At 32.8% G+C, this 16,779-nt stretch overlaps 1 protein-coding gene across 2 annotated transcripts; it reads right to left on the bottom strand.

Annotated features, from left to right (window-relative positions):
- Nucleotides 1–12,415: 12,415 nt before the first annotated feature.
- LOC121128170 (uncharacterized) lies at nucleotides 12,416–14,987 on the bottom strand. 2 transcript variants are annotated; one of them, XM_040723730.2, is made up of 6 exons: nucleotides 14,961–14,987; nucleotides 14,705–14,878; nucleotides 14,574–14,651; nucleotides 13,060–13,410; nucleotides 12,952–13,008; nucleotides 12,416–12,754 (listed from the first exon to the last, which is right to left on the bottom strand). In XM_040723730.2, the coding sequence occupies exons 1-6, from the start codon at nucleotides 14,970–14,972 to the stop codon at nucleotides 12,746–12,748; spliced, it is 681 nt and encodes a 226-aa protein (XP_040579664.1). In that variant the 5' UTR covers nucleotides 14,973–14,987; the 3' UTR covers nucleotides 12,416–12,745. The 2 variants fall into 2 exon arrangements, with proteins under 2 accessions (XP_040579664.1, XP_040579663.1); XM_040723729.1 differs by having other exon boundaries at nucleotides 12,416–12,689.
- Between the last annotated feature and the right edge of the window lie 1,792 nt (nucleotides 14,988–16,779).

Raw genomic sequence — 16,779 nt, 5'->3', positions numbered from 1 at the left:
CATTTATGTTAAATATACTAAATTAAACAATTGGAATCATATAACTAATAACAATAAATTATAAATACAGAATATTGAAATAATAGATTGATCCAAATAATATTTTCTTTTTCTGACATCGGAATCCAGTTAAATATGTTATAACTTTAGGTTGTAAAACACAAGCGAGACGTGGAGTTTAATCAAAAAAAATAATCACCCCTCTTCTTCATGTGGAAGTTGCTATATACAATTGTGCACAAAATAGATATATCTCTACCAATGAGATCTAACTAGTTAATAATAATAAAGTAAATGTCAAAATAACAAAATTAGACAATAAATATACTAATAAAAAAAATGTTAGAAATAAATCCATCTAAAAGATTTAGAGCAAAAGCTAATTATGTAGTAATGTCCGGCAATATTACTCCTTATTAAGAGCATCAAAAAAGATTTTTCCCCCGTTATTTATGCTTATATAACAGCATATTATTATCATGAAGGATATACACAATTGCTAATTATAATGTTACACCCAATGCAACTGCCCCCCGTTGTTTTACAATTGTTTTTGCCTTTATGAGTTTTCTGAACACCATTTCTTGGTGCCTATCAACTATAGCTAAGCCTTAAGTGATAAAAAAGTAATATTTATTGATTATGTAATATTGGAAAACCTAATGATCATACCCAAGTCTTTAAGTGAAGAAACTAGTCTCAGACAAACTAGTTGCGAACCATCCAAAGCTACTACCCCCGTTGTTGTGCCCATTTAAGCAGTTGCTTTTGCCATTTAATGAGTTGTGTATCATAATTATTGATATGTTTAGCTAAAATAGAATCATATTTTATGGTTAGATTTAAAAAAAATTGAATACTCTGTTAGATAATACAATGTTCAAAGTTCCATTTCGAAATTAGTAAATATTTTATACTTTTTATTGATAACTTGATCGTCATCTGGTGTGGATGACTCAAAACATTTTTTTATGTATTTCTATAAATGACATCAGTACCAGCATCCTCCTTTAATTTAATGATGGTTCCTCGGGAAGGGATAGGTTAACCCGTGTATTTCTCCATAATTTTTTTGAATGTAGATGATTAGCAATGGATAAGGGTATATACATGCAATAATCATCTTTGTGAGATCAGAGTTAAAGTCTGACTTGATGTATTTATCATTAACTTGATTTTTTAGATGAATATCCATGCTCTTGATATGAGATGAGGATAATGAGTGGCGTGTAATTCTAGACAGGGCACTACAGGCACATTTATATCGACAAATCTGACCAGCCATCCGTCTCTCATCCGGTAAGTATTTTCCAAATTCCTGGGCCTCCATTTTCATAAATCCAGACAGAAGGCAACGTTATTTTACCCATTTTATTCCGTTCTCTATCGACTATCAGCATCTAATATTATATTAATATTGAATAATTAAGGTGGGAATGATAACGTTCTTGATTGATAGAAGAAGATGTATATTATCTAATCAATGATGCCATGCGTATTTATTTATTTCTCATCGCACGCTTTTCTATTCTAACCAAAAAAAATATCACCCTCAACTATAACTCTTACTCTCACCTTCGCCACACGCTCTTTTTTTCATTACAAACTATGCAACTCTATAGATAATATTTAAATAATGAACGTGGCAACTGCTAAAAATATATTTGTCTAATTTTTAGACTAAAATTGATAATAGTAATATAATTTCTTAATAATAAACCAAAAGTTTATCTGCATGTATGTATGAAAAATATTCACAGGGGTAATTCTATATAGTGCTCCCTGATGTACACCATAAAAAAACAAGGAAATATAGTCGTATTAATGAAATATTGCTGATGTGAGAATATTGTATCTAACGTGTAAGCAGTGTGCACAGTATAAAGTACACTCTGAGTTATATCATAAACATACATTTATCAAGAAGAGGAATTGATGTATTGAGTAGTGACGAGTGAGTATTCTCAGGAAAAAATGGAGAGTAACACTGAAGGTTTTTAAGGCAGTTATCTTCTATATGATTATTGAAAAACTAGTCTTTTAGCCGACGCCTAATTACTCTGGGTAATGCTGGGTAGTAATTGATAAGCAAATAAGTATTCAATATTTACCTGACTTGCAGCAAAGCCCTGCTCTGGAGAAAGAATAACATCTTGTCGAGGAGTTGTAGAGGTAATTTTAGATGTTCCCTAAGAAATTAGTCATTTGGAATAAGTACGTCGTACTTTAATACTTACGTTAAATAATTGGAATAAAATCCCTTCAATGTCCAATGGAGAGGATCGGCCCTGATGTGCAATAAATACTGCTGCAAAATACAGAATATTGATAATAACTTGAGTCCTTCTCATGCTGGAATTTTTAAATGTAATAAAATGACATTTGATTCATTCAACAAAGTACTTTTTTTGCTCGTAAAAAAGTCTAATTTTGTACCTATAAACTACGATGTGCGGACATCATTGATTTTCTGTTACCCATTGAAGAAAAACGCTTCTCAAGCCCATGAAATGCTTGTGGAATCTTACAGTGGACATGTTCTACGCAGAGCACAGTGCTTCAGGGGGTTTAACAAATTCCAAAGTTGTGATTTTGACGTGAGAAATGAAGAGTGCATCCAGCCACCGAAAAAGTTGGAAGACACCGAATAGCAAACATTGTCGATGAAGACGATGGCCAAACTCCAGAACAGCACACAAAACAATTGGGTGTTGACCTTCGGACCGTTGGAAAACGTTGAAAAGCAATGGGAAATTTTTTAAAGATTGGTAGATGGGTGCCACATGAACTAAATGAAAGGCAGCAAGAAAACCAAAAAAAATACTTTCTGAAATGCTACTCACCCGGTACAAAAGGAACTCGTTTTTGCATCGAACTGTAACTTTTGATGAAAAGAGGGGTCTATTTCAAGAATCCGAAATGAAAAAGATCATATATTGACCGTGGTGGCAAGGCAAGCCAACCACATGATCTGATCGCTTCTGAAAGAAGGCAATACTCTGTGTGTTCTGGAACCAGTTTGGTCTCATATGGTATGACCTTCTACAACCCGGTCAAACTGTTAATGGCGATCGCTACCAACAAGAATTGGTCGATTCGCCCAAAATATGAAACCAGGTAAACCAAGGTAATTTTCCCTGATGACAACGCATTACCGTATCGCTCTATATCCACCCGCCAGCTTGTTGAATCATACAACTAGGAACCTATTGCTCATGCGGCTTACTCACCAGACCTGGTGCCTTCCGATTTTCACTTGTTTTTATGGATGGGCCACGCACTTAATCACGACAGTGATCAAAAACAGTTTTGCAGAGACAGGGCACTCGGAATTTGGGATAATGATGGTGGTTTATTGAAATGTTACACCTATGTATAAAAAATTATACACCGTATAATTATTCGGAGTGGGAACTCAAAAATTAGAATCCTCTTCGAGGCCATCTAGCCTCAGTTCTAAAAGGTAGCCAATTTTGTACTTGGCACCATTCAAAAGAACTGACAAAATGCTACAATTTGATGTTTTTTTTGTTTTAGTGCAATCAAAAATGTCCGAGCAACAAGCAAAACGGCAGAAGGTGTACGATCTCCTCCATGCACAAGTCGATATCCGACAAGAAGATCTTCAAAGTGGACGCTAATCTGAACAGGAGAAATGAGTGCTTCTTTACTTAATCAAGAGCTCAGGTTATAGTCCTCGGCGTCGTGGTGTCCAACGGCAGCAAGATGACTCTTTACTTCTTCAAGACCAACAAGAAAGTCAACACGGACGTCTACTACAAGGTTCTCAGGTGCCATGGTTGAAGAGCAATTTCCCATGGGACAACTATGTGTTTACACAAGACGGTACACTAGAACACACGTCCAAGAAAGTACAGCATTTCTGCAGGGAAACATGGTTGCCTTCCTCGTATTGAAGTCATCATTCAGAATGGAGGGGGATATATTAAATAAAAAGGTTAGAAAATTATTAAGTTACCGACTATTGTCTTATAAGTTTGCCGTAAAAATGGCAAAAAATAAAAATAGGTAGAAGTGAAAATGGCTTTTAAATTTTGGAATTTCTGAGTCCTGACCCTGTACATCAAGAAGAAATGGCCCGTTGTTTTAGAGTGTGACCAAAAATAAATGTACCAACCCTTTTCTTTCTTTCGTTTGTAAAAGTTATCATTAACTTTACTTTTTTAGAAAATAAATGCATGGCCTTTATTTTTGACTGGCATTTTTTAGAAAACCTTTTTATCCTTTTTTTTTCATCACCTTTCTACAAAATGTATTGAAGTCTATTTATTTGGTCCCATAAACAGATTCCTTCTTTTTTTCGAGAGCAAGTCCTTTGGGAAATACTTCTAAAATAGACCACAAACAAGTGATTAGATATGATTTTAAACTATGTGAGTAAAATATAGCAAGGAGTAAAGAAAATATAAAGAAAGCTAGGAATGGAAGACCGATGTATCTGTCCTTAGGACTGTTGTATGGTAAAAAAGGTCAGAACGATTAAAAAAGACTGAAGAAGGGGGGAGACTGATTAAGAAATTAGTCTTAGGACCAATCCAACACTAGTAAATAGTCTTGAAGATAAACTTAAGTTTCTATTACTCATATACTTTGGTATGTGGACCATTTTGGAGAGTAAGAGAGTGGTTTGTCAAATTTTGTTGTAATGCTCATCAAGATTTATAGATACACTGCAATATACGTATACATATCCAAGTGTGTGATTTGCCAGATTATGTACTCAGGCTACAAGTTACAAAAGTTACATTATGGTTTTTTTTTGTTACATGAAGTTACAAGTGAACATCACTTCTCTACAGAGTCACACAAGTACTTTTCAATATTACAAGCAAGAATATCATAGTTAAATTGAATGGCAGTTCTGCCCAGAGTAGAAGCTACAACTCTGTGTAAATTATTTTTCTCTTCAATAATTTAAACAAATAAACACATTTAAAATCGACTTTTTGTTTTTTGTTTTTATAAGTTAATTTTTGTCAAATTCCAGATATCCCCAGTAAAATACGGATATGATCAAGTATACTCTAGGCATTTTCTCTATCAACTAGTTAAATTTTATAAAATTCTTTCAGTTGAAATAGACATAATTACACTTGCAAAATGATGTTTTGTAATCACAAATTTAGTAGGCTACAAGACATAGAAAATAGATTTTTTATATCAGCTACAACATTGTGTAAAATAAATTTTTAGTTTCAATAGCTATAATATATTCAAAATTACCATTTGCATATGTAAAAGGGGGTACAAATTCGATTCAAATACTTGGGCTTCCTCAAGTTTAAAGACTGAAAACAAAATCATGCCCCGAATTTCACCTCCACAATTACTCATTCAACAATGACCTTTTATAAATATATTCCCAAAGTGCCTGCAAATATAGAATGATTGTTTAAAACCTTCTAAATGATTAAAGCAATAAGTCCATCTGTTCCAATGAAGAGATACATGAAAAAATGGAAGAATATTCCACTTAGAACGAATAAGTGTCATTTGTTCAACAGGAATATGACGGATTTACTCCAAATGATGAACCTAATATAAGTCTTGTAGAGATAATCTCCTGGAAGCAAAAATAGGCTTCAAATTTACTTAATTTGTTCAAGCTCTTAATCAAGGTTTGAGTTAATAATTGATAAATGCGATTCATGTTGAAAAAGACACAGTTAATTTTAGAGCTACAAAAAAATTAGAAAGATAGAATCCAAAGCGTATGAGAAGATGAAAATCAAGGATTTCCTAAATAAAAATGAAACTCCCGTTCAGATTAAGAAAATAATTAGTCTTGCATTAAAATTTGTCACTCATACGATAAAAATGACGTTACTATGGCCCTTGTACATAGGTGAGTGTTAATTATTTTTATACATGAAATGTTTCATTTGCTGTCTTGAATAAGTATATATAAGTAACCATGCATTTGAGTACACTGCTCGAAAAACGTTCTATCTCTACCTAGTAAACGCACTCACAAGATATGGCTTAGTGATTTTAGAATCGAGCCTTGTTTACAGGAGGATATTTTGAAAATTTTCCAAGAAACGAGCCTTGCTACTTCTAATGATTAAATCAAAATTGCCGTAATATGTTTTGATGAAATATTTTTGAAAAAGAAATACGAATTCAATAAAATATTAAAGATAGTTCTGGGGGCAAACAAGAAATGTCATGTAGTAATGGTCAGAGGTTCGATTAAAAATTGGAAGCAACCCATATTTTATGACTTTGATTGATGTATGAATAAATAAATTCTTTATTATATTGTTTTAAAGGTGGTAGAGGCTGGAATACCAATTTATGCTTAGAATTTTAATTATCGGAAAAAATCATAATCTCCTCATAAAAAAGCCTGCTGTTCATATGGAGGACGAGTTAGATCAAACAAATGATACATTTATAACTTAAGAAGTTGTTCTGAGAATTGAATATTATACTGATAACCATTTTCAAGGTACGAATAATGACAATCAGGTCTTGCCGTCAAATGATTAAGACAATTCAGAAGATTCTATTATCTTCTTCGAACTTTGCAAAGGCTTAGAAAAGTTATTTATTAGCTTTCATGGTTATCAAATTTATCGAAAAGAAAGGCCCGATGAAAGATCTTAGAATATCTGTAAAGAAAAATATTCTCAATGGTCTGAAGCTATAATAATGCATTTCGCTAGAGTAAGAATTCCATCATTAAATATAAAACTATAGCTGGATATTGGTTTCAACAGAATAAAGCCAAATTGGACAATTTACTTATTAATTCTTATAAAAACTTTTGATGATTAAAAATAAAATGATATAAAAAAGTACAAATTGTATTAATAATTAAAATGGAAATGGATTTTTCTTAGTGTATCTCCCTTATGAAGTATGCTGCTTATGTTTCTACACTTTTACATCTATAAACCTAAATTTTATAAATATTTGAATCTTTTGATAAGCGATAGTGGGAAATTGTCATTGGAGTGAAGAAGATTGGAATAGGTAATATCACAACTTCTATTTAAAATGGATGACTCTGATAAATTTTGGAATAAAGATTATTATCAACTATTAATTTATAATGATGGTTAATGTTTCTCACAATGTTTATTATTACTTAATACTAGATGTAAATTGCATATTTGATGTATCATATATGCAATTATATTCAATATAATTGCCTTTATATTATTAGAAGATTATATAGTGTCGGTAGGTATTAAAAAATCAAAAATAACTTAATCAAGTTTTGACGATGTATATTGAGCTTAGAATTTTGTTGCCAACAAATTGACTTCTATTTATTGACTAACCACCAAGTTATTGCAATTTTTCTAAGCCTAAAATTGAATTTTCTTCCTCAAAAAATGACCTCACTTGTTCTTTTGAATTTTGTGTTTATATTGGTAGATGCCACATCCTATAGCCGATCCCATCTGTTTACGTTTATTTTACAATTTATATTCCAACGTAAACTTTCATTCAATCAAAGAGGTTACAAATTATATTAATAAATATATATTTTTTTTTTTTTAGATAAATATATAAAATATAGTTTCTAATAACAATTTTAAATTATAATTTAAAAAAATATAACATACGCACACACTTCATAATAAAATGATATCACACTTTCGATTGAATGTTTGTTTTTTATATAGATGACATCATAACGTCTTTTTCATATTTTGTTTAATTGTCATTGTGCTTAGGAAACAAAATTTCACCAGTCCAATATTAGCTAATCAGTGTATGTACATAAGATAGATAAAACTCTAGAGTTTACCGAATTCTGCCCGTAGTTGACTGCAAATGTCCGGAAGTTGACGAAAATTAATTTTTTTTTAAACACAAATTAAAAAATTGTGAAATTTCTATTTTGAATGTATTATAGCTATTCAATATAATTTTTTTTTAAAATGAGTTGTAGAAAAAAAAATATATCAGTAGCCATAGAAAAATGTATTCATTGTGTCTCGTAGCCATCAAATTGAATATGCTATTTAAAAAAACAAATTTTTGCAAGTCCTATAATGTCAATGTCAGCTGAAATAATTTTATAAAATTTTGACAGTTTAAAGCGTGTATGACAATTTGGTGGTGGTGCGATCTAGGTTTGTAACCTACCTATATATTGAATTTGAATGTATTTTTAGCCCACGACGTCACTTGTTTCCATTTATGCTATTCACTGCCAAGGTTTACTTTTTTTTTTAAATACCCAGACCTTATTAGTAATAAAGGCGTGAGCTTGAAGTGTCCAGCTTTTATAGTTATCAGTATAGACCATATATCACGATGTCCAACTTATAAATGGAATTATATACATCCAGTAAACTGAAGGACTCCTTTAATGGAATAGTTTTCTTAGAGTAGGAGACGAAGCAGAGTTGACTTTCAATAATTTCAAAGAAGGAGCTGTGTGTGGAGGATGAGAGCTCTCTTTGCTCGTCACTGGATATCTTAGTCGATTATTCTGTCGTTTTATGGAACTCCTTAGTACTTATAAGTAAAAGAATAACAGGATTCCGTGGAAGATCTGAAAGGAATTTATGTATAGGGACAATTATTCGACATCGGAGTAATTATACCGAATATCCTTGTCCTTTTCTCCTTCCTCTCTTATCACAGCTGATTGTAGCTGTTCTAATGAAACGTCATGAGCATTATTCTTTCTCTCCTCCAAAATATTCTTTAAATTTTTAGGGTTATTTTCGGGGGGTTTTTTTCATGCCCATTCTACACTGGATTTTCACTTTTGAATGTTATCCACCACCCTGGTTAATACAATTTAACTGTATTGAGTGAAACATCTCGGGTTTTTTTTCTAAAAATCTTGTTATTTGTTGTGAAAAAGTCTTTAAAAAGTAAGATTGATGCAATTTAAGTGGCATCTAGTGTGTAAAAAATAATTTAGGTAATAAATACAGTCTTTTTTGATCTAATAAATAGCAATTTAGTCATAATAATGAAATATCACAGGTGTTTTGCATGTAGCATCGAGCGTGTGCTTTATATTGAAAAAGAAAATAATTACTTTATAAAAAATAATCAACAATGAATGTGACTTTATATGAGGCTAAGCAACGAGCGTCTTCGAGAGATAACACGGTCTGGAAACTTTTCCGATAAAAGAACGATGGTTTCGTTGCTTGTGTGGTATGTAGCGCCATCTTTTTTAAAGTAAACGTTGTCCAAATCAATACCATCCAATTTTGGCCATAAAAAAGCATTAATCATCTCTCAATAGCGCAATCATTTACAGTAACTGTTTTTTCAGCCTCATTTTCGAAAAAGTAAGGTCGAATGATACTGCCACACCAAACAGTTACACTTTGATGATGGAGAGACTTTATCAACAATAAATCTTGGGTTTTCCAACCCCACAATCGACAATTTTGCTTGTTGACGTTGCCATCGAGATGGAAATGGGATTCGGGAGTCAAGATGACTTTTTGATAAAATTCTGGATCATTTTCATAGATTTCAAGGACCAAATCATCAAAGACACGACGTTGTTGATGATCGACCAGCTTGAGTTCTTGTGTTAGAGGCACTTTATGAGCCTAAAGACCCGAGTCTTTATGGAAAATGCGGTGTAATGACGTTTGTGGAATGCCCAACTCCAAAAACAACAAAAATGGACAAACCTGGTTTTCTTAAACACTTTGGGCTATAGCAGCAATATTCGCAGTTGTTCTTGAGTGACGTGGACGGGTTTATTCTTCACATCACAAACCTGTCCAAATTTATGTTTAAGTAGTAGCCTTTGGATATTTGTTAAATACATTTTTTTTTCATTCCTTTACAACTCAGGACATTCACTTAAATACTATTGTTAGTATAGACATCACAGATTGATAAGAGAAGAAGAATTCCCTTTTAGTTCATTCTTTTTTGCACTAGCTACATAGAATCATTCGGTTATTTTAGAGGCTTATATCTTAAATTGACGTATGTACCATGCAAACTATTTCTTGGTAACTACAGGTCCTTCCTACTATTGTAAATCAAACATTTATTTCAGAAGTTTGATTTTGTGAACTGACATTATGCCATATCAAAGCAACGGGACGGATCACAATGAGTTTGGGATAAAGATCTTGTGCTGAAAGAACGGTCTCTTCCATAAACATTGCATCTCCAAAGCTTCTTGTCTTTCATTCTTTAACAGCAGTCTTTTGGTGCTAGTTGATGCCTGTATTGACAGGGGGTGGTGGTGAGAGCCAGCTGAACAGAATCGGGCATTTTCATGGGATGACATCATCTTTCAATCGCCTGTGGATTTTTATAATTTTTAAATAACATTAATTACTAAAATTAAAGGGGAAGAAATTGCAATATTAAAGAACATAGTTTTCAATTTGAAGGGAATGGATCTGAACTATGCTATAATTGCGTTGTCCAGACATGCATTAGAATATGCTTCCGAAAATATTACAAAGTAAATTAAGAAAAAAAAAGAGCTGTCTTAGAGATTCACACATAATATTTATAGCAATGGGGAGTATTGATAGACGTAGTTGGAGTGATTTTTTTAATTATGGAATTTATCTACTGATTCAGTGATGTTATTAGTACCTCTAAAATGCAGATTGCATAGTCTTAAATTCGCTGTTGGTGTTTAGTCAATCGTATCTCTCGATATGGCCTTAAGTCATTTGGCCAGATTTTGGGAGTCTTTTATGGAAAATCTGTGAAAGCTCACATCCAGATCCTTTGAGATGGAGAGATATCTCTGATTACATCCAGGAGCAGAGTATTATTTAACTATTGTGAACCACGTTGCCTTTGTTCCGCGTTTTCCTTAATTAGCTTCCTTTATAAGATAAAGAAAGAATGTGTTAGCCTCTTGGTCTGGAAAAAAGGTGAGCGCAATTTTAAGGCGCACTTCCAGTTGTTTTAGTATTCTTTGAGTAGACTCTAGTATTCTTTGATAAAGCTGGCAGGGTGGAAGACTCGCCTTTCTTTATTTAATGTAATTAATAATCTGATATATTTTATGACTGAGAGTTCGAACCAGAGACAAAATGGGTAATATTAATAAATAATAAATATAAGATTAAAGAATAATAAACAAAAACGAAAGCTATTCGAATGAAAGAAGTGCTAATCAATTAACTACCCGTTATCAATTGGCATTAGACTGTATAAATGATGGATTATTCATGTTAAAAGACTCGTGGATGTACGAACAAGCATCGCAAGAGATTAAGCAAGAGCTCATTATGAGCAGTTGGATGTGATGAGGCAAATCACTGAAAGGATTGGGAGAGGCACTCAAAGGTTGGATCGTAGGAGAGCAAGAGGAAATGAGAGATGTACGCGAGGAAAACTGTAAAGCTTAGTACATTTGGAGCAATTTAGAATAGGAATAGAGAGATAACAACGATGTTTTCGTCTCTTCATGAACCTTCTTTCTTATTCGAAGAGTACGAAACAGGCTGCATTACGTAGTCACTCAAGGCACTTGTATATCTAGAACTGGGAATTCATACCTCTAATGGATCTCAACCCAAGTTATGAGAACCTTAACAAGTGAGTAATAGACTCCTTCAAAGAATTTTCGAGTGTATTTTCATAATATGATAAATTACATTTGAATATGTAATTTCATTTTTAATAATGGTCTTCTGTTATATTTATCAAAGAATATGAATATTATCAATTCATATATTCATTCATTCCAATTCAGAATGAGAATCCCACTACCACTTGTATGATATTGTATATAACTAATATTAATAATTAATATTAATTCGTTTCTGAATGTTTAATTAATTCATTTCTTTTAATAAATGTAACTATATATATTTAATGACTACTAATTTTTTTTTATTCCACACTTAATGTAATTATCTAATTCGATTAATTGTCTTACGTATTGTAAGGGGAGGTTGTTTCCACAACAGATGTGGAACACCGCTATCTGTGTTGTCTTGGTGTCTCCTATTCACCAATGCAGGCCACTTCAGGTCGATCACCAGCTTCAGACGGTCGAGTTGTTCACATAAGAGGGCAGAATTGAGCTTGTGGTGGTGGGGGGAGTATGTTCTAGAACAATTGTTCTGCAACACGAACCGAAAGAGTATCGGCCCCGCATACATTGCAAATTGGTCGCTTTCGACCAAGAATGTTTCCTTTCTGGTAGTAGAAATGTAAAATATGGTGAATTTATTTGTTTGAGACCTCCACACTCGAGGCACGATACTTCACAACTAAACCTGCCATGTGCAATACTGTTCAAAAAGCGTTTTAGTATGCACCTACACCTTTACGACACTCTATCCTATCATCTGATGTGACCAATAAAGAACGGGAAATACGAAAATACTTCTTTCCCAACCTAATATGATTCCAAAATAGTGAGGCATTCGGTTTATAATTAAATCTGTGACATCAAAGAAAAAATAAAATCTGTCGTTATAGTATATATATTTCATTCACAAAACTGTAAATAAAGTCCGTATTTGAAAAACACATTCATATATTTTAAGTTGATCCCCTTACTTAAAATCCCTGACATTCAAGATTTAATCATGAAGCGTTGCTATAATTGTACCGTTGGATGTATTCGTCTCATTTGAAGACACAACACTGAATTCAACGCATATGAACTTTTTAAGTCTTCTGAAGTATTTGTGTAGTTTGCAAACAACATTCTTTTTTATTTCTGTCTTCATGACTCCACTCTGCGTACAAAATATGATTATAATCAAATGGAGTCTTGTGACAAGTATCACGGAATTCAAGAGACCTGCAAAATAACTCAGAATTTTTATTTCCACATGAGGGGAATATAAAGGGAGTAACTGGTTGAAAAAAACGACAAAAAGAGTCGACGTCATTTTTTACTCTATTCCTTCAAGAGGGGAAATAAAGAAAAACAAACTAAGCTGCACGCATAATTATTTCATATTGTCTCTAGAATGCCATGGCTCTACGCATACTTACAGCAGAGGAATGACGATTAACAGGTAATGAACTTGCACCAGGAGGGCCAATTACATTCTGAAAGATACATACACAAGTATGTAATTAGATTGTTAGAAAATGTCTTACTGTGTTTGAATTTAAACTGCCAATAGGTCCATTTGGGCGAGAAGGTCCAGGAAAACGAGGTAAGGGCGGAAGTGGTGATCTGGAAGTAGTTGCTGGTAGTGACTGATTTGGAGGAGAGGGAAAAGAAGGAACAGGAGGAAAGGGTGGCAGAGGAGATGGACTTGATAACTTTGAAGGAGGTAAGGTAGGACGACTTGTGAAAGCTGGAAAAGGGGGTTTAGGTATAGGAGGAAGTGGAGGTAGACTTGGAATGGCTAAAGCCGATTCTTTGGGTAAGGTAGGAAGAGGAGGTGGACTTGGGATTTCTAGAGGGGGTCTCATAGAAGGAGATCGGCTTAATCCATCAAAAACCTAAAAATAAAATCGAAATATCATCAACAACTGGAAATGCATCTATATATTTTTTTCAGTTGGTATTTCTTTATTCAAGTGTTACTTTCTCTTTTCCTCACTACAAATAGGATAATAATGGTGTTTACTTAATAGTAGTTTATTTTTTAGAACTCAGAATCTCTTTGCCATCTTGCATAGAGATAAAAAACATAGAGTGACGATGTCAAGAAGAGGTTGACGCCGACGTAGTTGACCAAAACATACAAATTGTGGAAGAAATAAATAGGTTTGTTAGAATCATTATATTTTCCATTGTTTTGGTTAAATTACTTTTGGCTTAAAAACATTTCCCTTGCTTTTACTCAAGATAAGTACTCTATTTTTTTTTTCATCTCTATGCCATCTTGTAGCTATGAAATGAAAAACAAAATATTTATTAGTACTTTATTTACATTAACTAAGGATATCTGCGCCATCTTATGAACATAAATGTTTTGTTGTTCATGCCTGGAGATAAATACAGTTTGCTTGAGGGTGATGTTATCGCATACTTTGATGTCAGCTGTGGAAAGGATAATTTTGGGATATATGTGTATAAACTTGAAAATCTTACAGCATAACAAAGGGTAAATAAATATAGCTTTAATTATCCAAGCAACTGTTGTCATGAAATAATTCGATAACTGTGTCCTATACTCAAGTCCATATAAAATTTATTTCCTGATTTAACAGTCGTTAAAGAGAATTGATAAATAATTTAAATATATTTAGAAAATTGATATGACGTACATAATTAAAAAAATCCTTAACTGACACTTAGGGCACCAGGGTCAATTTAAATGCAGTAGTTATAATAATATACTATACTTGTTTTTTTACTGAGCACTCTAGAGGCTATTATCGGTCGTCAAATCATATTTAAAAAAATTATTTTTCTTACTCTATGTGTATTTCTTCATTTCTTGAGGATGAAACACTCCATATGAACTGATATAAGTATGAAGTAGTTACATATGTGTGCTCATGAAAAAGAAAGTAACACTGAGGGTTTCTTAGGAAGTTATCTTTTTTGTCTCTAGACGACACCTAATTAATCTGGGAACTAGTCTTTTAGCCGACGCCTAATTACTCTGGGTAATGCTGGGTAGTAATTGATAAGCAAAGAAGTATTAAATATTTACCTGACTTGAAGCAAAGCCCTGCTCTGGAGAAAGAATAACATCTTGTCGAGGAGTTGTAGAGGTAATTTTAGACGTTCCCTAAGAAGTTAGTCATTATGAATAAGTACGTCGTACTTTAATATGAACCTTACGTTAAATAATTGGAATAAAATCCCTTCAATGTCCAATGGAGAGGATCGGCCCTGATGTGCAATAAATACTGCTGCAAAATACAGAATATTGATAATAACTTGAGTCCTTCTCATGCTGGAATTTTTAAATGTAATAAAATGACAGTTGAGGATGATTGCGAATAATAAAAAAAACTAAAACAAAGAAAAATACAAATGAAAATTGTTATAACTAGTTTTTGAAGGGAATGATGTATACTCAATTTATGAGCTTTACCTGAGAACTCATTACACATAGTTATACTTAATACACTTATGTAATCAAAATTAAATTATTCATGCATAGTCCATGTATTTCAGGTACCTTTTTTGGACTCAATGTAGCTCATCTTGGAATAACCCAAAATACCACGGTATTTTGGGTTATTCCAAGACCTTTTGAGACAACAAAAATACATAATTGATTGTAGTGTTGGATCGGCCCAAAAAAAACAAAAACTAAAAAGAATGAAGTCCCATTAGTCCGGTCCTAATCAAATCTGTAACTTTTAAAAATCGTCTTGTATGGTAACTACAACAGCTGGAATGACGTAGTTACTAACTACGTCATTCCAGCTCTTGGAGTTTTATCATAGCCACTTTAAAAGGGACGAAAGTAGGAGTTATGTGGCTAGAGCTAATTTCTATCTAATATTCATTATTTTCATACTTATTATATTCTCTAATCCCAGCTAGGAGTAAAGAAAATAAATAGATATCTAAGACCGTAGGACTGAAGAAACTAAAAAGAAAAAAGAAAAAAACAATCAGACTAAAGGGGGAAGGGGAGACTGATTAGGAAATCAGTCCTATGACCGATCCCACTCTAATTGATGGTGACTGAAAATTGTTGAAATTCTAATGAGCATACATTTTTTTTTAAAAGTATCAGTTGATAATCTGCTTGATACTAGTGCTCTTATTCATTATTTATCCCTATTTTGAAAATTTGTTCAAAGTTGCCAAAAACTACTTTTCTTTTTGATTTACACTCAGGAGGATTTAGACAATTTTCACATCCCTAATCATTGCTTCATAACAAGTTATGCATACACATATTTTTTTACTATAATTGCACATACAGTTATACTCTGAATAACGAACTAATCCATGTTCCTGAAGTACTTGACATTAAACGGAATTTTAAGCCAAGCTAAGTGGTTCTTCCGTAAGTATTCTCGTAAGTGAGAGCAAAGCTATAAACCGAGTGGTGATACGGAAGACACTATGATCTATATTTGCACTAAGTAGTAGTCGTAGCCAAGATACTTAGAGACAATGTAGGTCAGAGACGCTATTTTCATGAAAATTTTATTGATACACACGCCCAATTCTGTGATGTCACATATATTAAGTATCTAAATCTTATAAACGTAAATAATTATCTTTATTTTAACTTTTAAGAACAAGGAATACCAGTTTTCACCTTCATCACAACCTCAATTTAAAACTGTCAGGCTAAATCTATCCCTTAAGGAGTTATTAGTTAGTTTGCTTAAAAAAGAACAATGTTTGTTTCGGAAGGTTCTTGGTCTTCTTAGGAAGACTCTCAGGGTCCTCAAAAAATGGGTAAATATCACAATTTAGCAAACTATTACAGGTATATGATATTTCTCTTAACCTATTCCTATTGATATTATTAATAATTATAATTTATATCATTAATTAAGATGACTAGATTATGTTTTATTCAGCTAGGGAGCGCTTTTATTTATCGCCTTAACGCCAAATCTGCGTGACGAAGTTAAAAAGATGATGACAGACCGACCTTGTCTCAAAGTATCTTGGTCGTTGTGACACCTTTTTTTTTTGTCCGCTAGAACAGTTAGACTGAAATTTGGATTTACATAACACAAGCTATAACTCATGACAGGAAATGACAGAAAATTATAGGATGAAGTCATTTGTGGTATCCTACGACCAAGAAATTTACTCAAGCTAACAGTCACATTTTGTCTGTCTTGCCCAGTAGTCGGTACGGTACATCAAATTGAAAATTATTGCAAGCCCAATTACATGATCATATAAACTTGTAACTTTATTAACTTTCATCAAAT

The sequence above is a fragment of the Lepeophtheirus salmonis genome, chromosome 13, assembly GCF_016086655.4.
Source record: "Lepeophtheirus salmonis chromosome 13, UVic_Lsal_1.4, whole genome shotgun sequence".
Taxonomy (NCBI): Eukaryota; Metazoa; Arthropoda; class Copepoda; order Siphonostomatoida; family Caligidae; genus Lepeophtheirus; species Lepeophtheirus salmonis.
Note: the sequence above shows the minus strand (reverse complement) of the source record. Positions and strands in the feature narration are given on the sequence as shown.